This window comes from Eriocheir sinensis, unplaced genomic scaffold, assembly GCF_024679095.1.
Source record: "Eriocheir sinensis breed Jianghai 21 unplaced genomic scaffold, ASM2467909v1 Scaffold243, whole genome shotgun sequence".
Classification (NCBI taxonomy): domain Eukaryota; kingdom Metazoa; phylum Arthropoda; class Malacostraca; order Decapoda; family Varunidae; genus Eriocheir; species Eriocheir sinensis.
In genome coordinates this window covers 223,088-232,971 of record NW_026111547.1, presented here as the reverse complement: position 1 = coordinate 232,971, position 9,884 = coordinate 223,088, and the positions used below count along the sequence as shown (strand labels likewise).

Below are 9,884 nucleotides of genomic sequence, written 5' to 3'. Positions count from 1 at the left end.
GATCATATCTGCGTAATGTCACACCTTAGCTTACTGCCCTACACGTTAAAATGACTATGCAACGCGACCAATAAGTAAAAGGAGTATTACAGTATTAGAAAACTTACACCTTCAAATGACTACGTAGTGTGATTAGGAAATTATATGACGTTTTACAGACTTAGAAAACTATCGAACTTCGCCTAAAGGTTGTCATACAAACACTATAATACTTTGCGCTTAATTGTACACATGGAATAGTATCGTACACATCTTTGCACACACACACACACAAACCAACGCGAATATGGTCAATCCCGCGAAACACCCGACATTACACGGCTTATGGGAAAAAAATGAATAACCTGAATAATGACAAATACATCCTTTCTAGATAATATGGAAAGGAAATAAAACCGACCATCGTAAAAGACAACTAAAAGAAAAAAAAGAGAAAAGTCAGTATGGCGAAAGTTGGGCGAAGTAATAAATAGTCTCCCGCGAAACAGCCATCACCCAGCCTTGAGAGACGAAGGTAAGACTCTAAACAAACAAACACACATAACTGCTTTCCAGATAATAAGAAAAGGAAGTCGAGCCTTCCATCGTAAAATACAACAAGAAAATAATCAGTATAGTCAAAATTCAATGATATGATATGCGCAAAACTGAACCATTCGGAGTAGGAGGAGAGAGAGGAGGGGGAGTATGGGTGATGGAGAGGGTGGAGGAGAGAGTGGGGAGGTAGGGACGTCGGCGGATCACCCACTAACGCTCACCTCGAATCCTGCTTCATTTGACTCAACGTGGTTTAGTACGTGACCCAGGTGACCGACGCGCAGGTGTGTGTGTGGGGGGGGCAGGTAACAGTGTGTGTGTGGGGGGGAAGCGGAACAGGTAACGGAGGGGGGGCGGGGGTAGAGGTCGCGGGGTGGTAGTAGTAGTTGTAGTGGTAGTGGTAGTTGTAATAGTTATGATAATTGTACCTTTTTTAAAACTGTGATAACAATAACAACAGAAATAACAACAATAATAACCTTAATCGTAATCATAATAAACAACAATAATAATGAATAACAGCATAATAAACACCACAGAAACGTTATACAAGTCAAGTAAACGAAAAGTAATTCATTTTGAAAGAAAGAAATATACAAACCACAAAGTCTCCCTTGTTATTTTTTTGTTTTTTTGTTCACTCTTTACGCCTCACCTCGTAAAATACCTGCGAACGGTAATTACATCCCGGCAAAGTGCAGTACCACCACATAACGTAAATATTCATGAAAAACTCCCTCGTATTTTTTGCTGTAATATTTCCCGGTTATGATACGATGAACCGATGCTGCTCTCGTTTTTCTTCTCTTTGTCTTTTTTTTACTTCGGCTTGCAGGCTAAAAAAATAGGGCGCAAAATATATATACTTTGGTGTACTTCACGATAAAAGGAAGAACAGCGCACACACCTTACGATGAAATGTCTGAAGTAAAAATGTCTCGCTAAGTATTCATCAAACATCGAACATTAAATTCCATTCTTTCTTTGTGTTCCATCATTTTCCAGACACTCGTATTTGATTGTAGGTTTTCATTCTTATATAGAGTCGTTGATTGATTTCCCCGGTCCCATATTAGTGTGGGTCAATTGTTTCTTTGATTCTCAGATATACCTTCGCACACTAACTAATGTCCATCACTATTCACAATATGTACACAGCAACACTTTTGATTCGACCTCAAGTTTTCTTTCTTCTTTAAACGCGTCAACTGATTTTTTAAGTAACATTTTGGCGTTGTGAATCAATGCTTTCTATATATTTTCAGCAAACACAAATGCAGTTAATACTCTAAACATGTCTGGAACTTTTACACCGTCACTTTCCCTTAAAATTCAAGTATTCTTTCGTAATAAACTGCGTATTCTGATTCTTTCTGTCACGTGTTAATGTTGCAAGTCAAGGCTTTTCATCTATTTTCATCAGCACAGACGCATTTCACACTTCAAACATCAGTCAGTGTGCAGCACGACTCGGCACAGTCACCGTCACCGGCTACACACATAGTTGCACACATATCCCCTCTCAGTGCACACGAATGTAAAATAAAAAACAAATCTAATCACATACTATTCATGTCATTACTCACTTGACAGAAAAGTCACTCAGACGCATTTAACCAGAAGGCGGCCACTCCACTCCTGGACCAATTATTCATCTCATTATCATTAAATCTCATTACGGACGCGTTCAGTTGCAATTAGAGGCGAGCACGGCAGGGCCTCGCCGCCGCCTCGTCATCCGCTCCTCGCATCGCTGCTTGTCACACGGCGCGACACGGCTGGGTGCGGGGCGTCAAATTGTTGCTAAATTAAAATATAATTACACTTAGGTTTGATTATTTGTGCCAGCGAGCGACTGCGGTGAGGCGGCGCGGGGCAGGTGAGTGGACTGGATTATACAGATTAGCGAGCACTTTCAGGTTTGTGTTCTCACAGTTCCGCCGCTCACAGCAACAGTAATTAGGTTCTCATGAGTGTTTGTTTCATGTTCATGGTGCAGAAGCCTTGTCAAACTACCATCAGGGTTATAAAACTACTCATGGAAATGCCCACAGCTCCCACGAAAGGCCTGTTATATATACGTACTTAATTGGACATCGGAAAGTTTTATTTTTTATTTTTACAATGGCACCGGTAGGCTTTCTTGGTGGGGCCTGATGGTCGGCCCCAGCCCGTTATAGCCCAGGTAAGTGTACGCTGATGCCGCCTGCCCTAAATATGGCCCTTAGTCACAAAGCTCAGAGTGTCACGGCTTCCTACCAACAGTTTGTGCTTTTGTTCAGACGGTTCGAGCCTCGCTACAAGTTTACTTTTCCATAAACACGCCTCGGGAAAGCAGAAGCTGCGTACAGATTCAAACCATTTGTTATCTTTTTTATTTATCTCGTCGTTTTTGCCCCGAAAGTTTAAGTCTCGGAATGCGCCTTTTTTGTCATCTATCTATAATGAGAGTGAAACAGAAGCCTCGTAGCTCCAAACAGCTAATTACCTCGTGTTTTTCTCGGTTACCTTCCTCTGTTAAGACGACGGCCCTGGGCAGAATGGGACGCAGGTAATGGGAGCACGAGTACCTGTAATTATAGGAGGAAAACAATTAGTTCCTCTCCCTTTGATCGACCGAGCTCTCGAGAGATCTAATTATCAGGTGACAACACACAAGTGACGTTAATGGAAGGTGACTCTGGCGTCAGGTGACCTCATCCTCTGGTGATTTTGTACGCCTTCGAGATGATGTACCTCTAAGTTAATCAATGATCAGGTAAAGTAGTGTACAGGTGGCTCACTTTTGAGGTGATCCACTTTTATGGTGACCCAACACACGGGTGATATTGATCGAACACAATCAGTCCGCCAACCACTGAAAAACCGCGAACACTCATGATTGTGACTTTCTTTTCAGGCGTCCCGGAGATGGCGTGCAGGTGACCTAGTTTGGAGGTGAACCCCGACACACACTGAATATTGATCCACCCAATCAATCAAGACTCAAGCGCCTCAAGCACTCGGTGACTTACGTATCAGGTGCCTCGGGACCAGGAAGGGAATCTCATTTTCATTAGACGCACCAAACGGATCTAGTTAACGCCACGCCATCAAGTCGCTGTTGGGGTCACGGTACTGGAGGTCACGGAAAACAACACACAAGTCCGCAGCAACACACAGCGCTGCAAACGAATATCCTTAAGCGACTAGAAACACTCACAACACAAAGGGTTACATGCAGTAGTTCGTCTCCATTAAGTAATTATACAAAGGGGAAATCAACACAGAACGCATTGCCTAGGAGGAAGGAGCCTGGCGCCTTCTCCTCATGGGCCTCAGAAGGTGCTCTCCGTGTGGGAGGGGTGGGAAGAGGTGGAGATGTTTGGGAGCAGCGGAGACCCTTCACAGGAGTCCCCAGGGGTATCGTAGAGTATACTTGACATTGGCGGCATCTCCCCAAGCATAGAGTCGGAGTTTTGATCCCCTGCGTGTTGCCTCAAAGGGGAGGAGTCCATGTCTATGAGGTCGTGGGTGACGTGGGAGAGAGGCTGCAAGAGGAGAACGCACGCCTTGTCTCCTCCTCCTCTTCCTCCTCCTCCTCCTCCATCCGGCGACATCCCACGCGCGCATATATCAGCCGCTTCCTGCAGGTGCGTGGTGGTGGAGTTGATGGTGTCAGGGGTCGGCTGAAGCTCCACAACGGCCAGGCTGGTTGTGAGGGAAACCTGGGAGGGGCAACGGGAAGGAGGGGTGCGTGTTACAGTCTGGAGAGGAAGGGTTGAATGAGGAGAATGTCGGAGCACAGAAGGAGACCAGAACGTTGTGGAATTCAAGGTGTTAAGGAGAAGAGGAACAAAGAGAGAGGGCCGATAAGAGAAGTGAAGGAGAAGAAACCCAATATATATATATGAAGGAGAAAAGAAGAAAGTCGGAAAATCTATGAGAATTGAAGAGAAGAAAACCGGGATATCTAAGCTTAAAAAGGAGAAAGCAGAAATACACAAGAGAAATAGAAATAGAACTGGATATATAAGAGACGTAAAAGAGGACAAAGCAGAAATATATAAGAGAAAATTAATATAAAAGGAAAACCGGGAGAGCTAGAAGTAGTAAAAGAAGAGGAAGCAGAAACATCTAAGAAAAATAACGAAGAGAAAACAGGAACATAAAATCATAAGGCAAGTAAAAGGAGGAGAAAACACCAACATCTGAGAAAAAAAAAGAGAAGAGAAGCTCATAAAAGAACAGTGCAAGAGGAGAAACCAGAAACATCGTAGAGAAATAAAGAATAGAAAACAAGAACATAAAATCATAAGGAAAGTAAAAGGAGGGGAATACACCAATATCTGAGAATCAAAGAAAAGAGAACCTAATAAGAGGGGAAAGCACACATCCAAGAGAAACAAGGAGAAAGAGAACCGAGGCATCTAAGACTGAAATAGGAAGAAACAGCAATATCCGTGACAAGTAGAACAGAAGAAGACCCCCGACGGTTCTGCAACGAGTGGACTATTAGTTGGTAGGAGGAAATGAAAGGTTCTCGCAGGAAGGGGGGGATGTACCTGATAATGCCGGCCGGGAGCGAGTGAAAAGGAAGGAAGTAAGCTTGGAAAGGAATGATATTGATACCGAAGGGCTATACAAGGAGGGGAAAAATGAGATTGGGTTAGTGTGAGGCCGATGTCATAAGGGAAATCAGTGGAGACGAGATGAGAGGAGGTTTGGTGTTGAAATAGAGGAATAATGTTGCTTTTATGAGGAGCTGAAGAAGGACTCAAAATAAAAGAAGAAAATGGATGTTGAAGAAGACGAAGACGAAGAGGACGAAGAAGACAAAGAAGGCAAAGAAACCGAGGAAAAATAACAAAAACGTGAACAAGAATAATAACAAAAACAATAACAAGAACAACAAAAACCAGAAAAAGAACAACAAGAGCAAAAAGAGGAACTGAAGAAGGAAAAGGAGCCAGGAAGGGGTGGAGAAGGAAAGGGAAAAGGATGGAGAGATAAGAAGAACGAAGGGGAGGAAGAAGAGACAAAAATATGATAAAGAAAGAAAGAAGATGATAGAGAAATGGGTAAAGAGGATGACGAATAAGTAGCAAAAGACTGAGAGAAAGCGATAAAAGGAGAATAAAGAAATAAATACGAAAACGAAGAGGAAAAAAATACAGAACATGAACAAAAGCTTGAACATCAACAAGAACAAACACAAGAGCAAAAAACAGGAAAAAGATGAAGAGCAAGAACAACAACAGCAGCAACAACAACAACAACAACAACATAAGAACAAAAGGAACAAAAACAAGAAAAACAAGTATAAAAACAACAAAACAACAAAAACAACAAGAAAACACCAGCAAAAACAAAGGCAAGTCCTCAATATCAACAACTGCCTCTACATACTAAATCCATCTCTTCTATTTTCTCCGCTTCCCTCTCCTATCCCATAAATCTCCCTCCCTCTCTCTCTCTCCCTCTCCTTTTTTTTATTTTCGTCCCCTTTCTCCTTTTTATGTTCTCTCCTCTGTCCCGCCTCCCATAGTCTCCCCTTCGAGCCTTTTAGTCCCGTTCTCTTCCTGCCCTTGTTAGCACCCTCTTCTTTTATGGGCGTATTATCTCTCTCTATCGCTCTGGGTCTCTCTCTCTTGGTCTCTCTCTCTCTCTCTCTCTCTCTCAAACACACACACTCCCACACACAAAACGTAACTTGTATACTGCGCAAATACCGACTTCACAATACAATTTCTGAGACTACAAACTCTACTATTCTATTCTACTAAAAAAAAAAAAAACGCACTACAGTAACAACGACGGATAGAGGTAATAGAAAAGGCTGTAAGAAAGGAAGGAAGGAAGGAAGAGACTTAAATGGAAATAGAAAGAAGGAAAAGGGGAAGGAGGTAAGCAAGGAATGAATGAGGAAGGAAGGAAGGAAGGAACGAACGAACGAACGAATGAAGGAAGAAAGAAAGAAAGGAAGGAAGGAAGGAAGGAAGGAACGAACGAACGAACGAATGAAGGAAGAAAGAAAGGAAGGAAGGAAGGAAGGAAGGGACTTTAACGGATATAGAAATGAGGGAATATGGAACGAGGTAAGCAAGGAATGAATAAGTAAGGAAGGAAGGAAGGAAGGAAGAGAGGAAAGGAAGAAAGCAAGGAAGGGACTTTAACGGATATAGAAAGGAGGGAATATGGAACGAGATAAGCAAGGAATGAATGAGGAAGGAAGGAAGGAAGGAGAATGGAGAGGCAAGATTAATTACAGTAAGAAAAAGCCCAAAGTAGGTGCATTAACTAAAAGGAGGCGGAAATTAAGTTACATTATAAGGCGCTGAATGGGAAGGAGCGATGGCCGAGGAAGGGGAGGAGGAGGAAGGGAGCTACAAAGGATGAGAAGACGAGGGAGAAAGGAAGAGGAGAAAAAACGGAGATACAAAGGATAAGAAGAAGAGGGAGAAAGGAAGAGGAGAAGAAAGGGAGATACAAAGGATAAGAAGAAGAGGGAGAACGGAAGAGAGGGAGGAGAAAGGGGGGTACAAATGATCAGAGGACGCGGGAGGAAAGAACAGGAGGAGAATAGAGGAAAAGGGAAGACAAAGAATGAGGGAAAATAAGTTATGACGGTGTGGGTAAGGAAAGAAAAAAACGTCGAGAGATAAGGAAGACGAACTGGAGGAAGGTAAGATAAAGACGTGTTAAAAGGAGAGTAAGAAAGGAAATAATAAAGAAATGGATGACGAGGAAGAGGATTGTCAAGCGATAAGGTTGATCGAGAAAACGAAAGAAGGAAAGATAAAATACATAAAACAAAGAGGAAGAAATCAGAAAGTAGAATGAAGATGTAGAGGAAGGAGGAAAGAAGGAAAAAGAGAGGAGGAGGGAGCGAAAGAAGGAAAGAAAATAAGATAAGAAACGAAAGGAAGGAAACGAAAATAAAAGGAAGATGCAGAGAAGATGGAAAGGAACGCCGAAGGAAAGGTAATGATGGAGAAAAAGAGAAAATGGGTTGATAGTTGAGAGAGATGAAGCAATTTTTTTTTTTCCTCCCGAAGATATTTCCCCCCAATTCTCCTCCCGAAATTGTTCTATCTTTCGACCACTCCTATGAACTCTTTTCCATAGGAGCAGCGAGTAGCGGGCTTTTTTTCATTATTGTTTCCTTTCTTTTTGCCCTTGAGCTGTTTCCTCTGCTGTAAAAAAAAAGGAAAATGACAGAAAATAATAGAAAAACGAAGAGGATGAAAATGGAGATAAAGAAAGATGTAGAGAAGAAGGGAGAATGGAAGGAAAGGGAGGGATGGAGAAGAGCGATAAGAATGAGTTACATGGAAAGTTGAAGCGAAGGAATGAAAGAAAAACAAAAAAAAACGCAATGGAGGAAGATGAAGATAAAAGGTAGTAAAATGAGAAAGGAAAATAATGAAGAAAAGAGAAAGATAACGACATAAATTTGTGAGAAGGAAATAAATAAACAAAAAAAAACGAAGTAGGAAGAATGAAGATAGAAGGGAAGGAAGAAAAGAAGACGAAGGAGGGAAGGAAATGAACCGAAAGAAGCAAAAAAAAGAAAAAACAAGTGGAAGAAAAATTAATCTACAAGTTGTAAAGAAGAGAAGAAAGGAGGAAACAAGAAGGATGAAGATTGAGTGTTGAAAGAAGCGAAGGAAGGAAAGAAAAAAAAAAGGAAAACGAAGGGGAGGAAAATGAAGACAGAAGGTGCAGAGAGGAAGGGAAGGAAGGAAGGAGAGAAGAGGATGACGAGGGAGAGGAAGGACGTGGTTGATCCTATGGACGACAACACTGAGGGATCTGGGAAGGATTCAAGAAAGATCAGCTGAGCATGTTGCGGCATTGAGAGTGTGTGTGTGTGTGTGTGTGTGTGTGTGTGTGTGATAGTTATATAGATAGATACAAACACACAAGCAAACGTAGACACAGACAGTTAGAGAGAGAGATAGGAAATGATAGATAATATATAGGAAAAGGTAGAGAAAAGACATAGAAAAAGTAAAGAAGACACAGGAAAAGATAGAGAAAGGCAGAGAGAGAGAGAGAGACAGGCAGAAAAACAGAGAGACACAGACAAGTAGACATATATACAACGACACTCCATATAACAATCAGACATACCAATATACGAGTACACAAAATACAGACTCTGAATCACTTACACACTAACAGACACAGACATACATATAAGAAGCAAAAAAGGAAGCCAAAGAAATAAAGAAGGAATCATACGAGAGAGACAAAAACAAACACCGGACTTAGAGAACCAACACGCTGACATAACACCACTGAGAGAGAGACAGACAGACCGGAAAAGACAAACAGAGTGACGCTCCAGAGAGAGACACGAGTTGACAGGCGTAAGGCAAGCAAGGACAACACAAATGAAGGTGAGGAGGGAAAAGCATGAATAAAACAGGGAACAGAGATAGAGAGGAATGAATTTAACGAAGCGAAGGGGAATGTGACGCGTTACTGAATAATGGAAGGGAAGGGAAAGAGAGATTGAAGGGAGAGGAAACGAGAGGAGAGGAGGAGAAAAAAGTGCCGATGGTGAGTTGGGGAGAAAGTGAGATAGAAAGGAAAGTGAAGACAGTGAGGTGAGTTGAAGAGAAAAGGAAACAGAAGGTAGAGGAGAGAAGAGGAAAGGAGAAACTAGGAAATTGATGAAAGGGGTAGGAGAGAAAACAAGAGAGGAAAAGGAGATAAACGAAGAGGAGTGGATAAAAAGATAAGAAAGTGATAATTGGGAGAGAGAGAGAGAGAGAGAGAGAGAGAGAGAGAGAGAGAGAGAGAGAGAGAGAGAGAGAGAGAGAGAGAGAGAGAGAGAGAGAGAGAGAGAGAGAGAAGCAAAGAAAATGGACTGAGAGGGTATATTAAGGGGTAACTTGATATATTCTGTAAATAGGAAGAAACTGTCATAACGAGAACACAGGCGTACCCTGCGCACACACACACACACACACACACACACACACACACACACACGTTATCAGCTCTATATTAGTCGCTCTTATCCATTTCGGTACAATTTCCTTCAGGTTCTGCTTTAGTGTTTTCGCAATCAAAGTCTAATACCTTTGGTGACTCCGACTCGACCGTGTTTTAAGACCTCGAAGCGATATTAAAACGCTTTACGAATATAGGGTTGAGAGAGAGAGAGAGAGAGAGAGAGAGAGAGAGAGAGAGAGAGAGAGAGAGAGAGAGAGAGAGAGAGAGAGAGAGAGAGAGAGAGAGAGAGAGACAAAGGGACTGGGATAAATAATGAGCGCCTGGCAGCAAAATGGGAGGAGGAGGATGAGGGGGTACAGCTTAGGGGGGGGAGGGGAAGGGATGGTGGGAGGTGTGGGGAG

The 9,884-nt window shown here is 42.3% G+C and overlaps 1 protein-coding gene across 1 annotated transcript in view; it reads right to left on the bottom strand.

The window, feature by feature from the left end:
• Nucleotides 1-936: 936 nt before the first annotated feature.
• LOC126991122 (secretin receptor-like) overlaps nt 937-9,884 on the bottom strand; it is a 50,271-nt gene continuing 41,323 nt past the window's right edge. Inside the window, exon 11 of the mRNA XM_050849874.1 lies at nt 937-4,244. Within this exon, the coding sequence (XP_050705831.1) occupies nt 3,855-4,244 (390 nt within the window). The 3' untranslated portion in view covers nt 937-3,854. The remainder of the gene's footprint in view (nt 4,245-9,884) is intronic.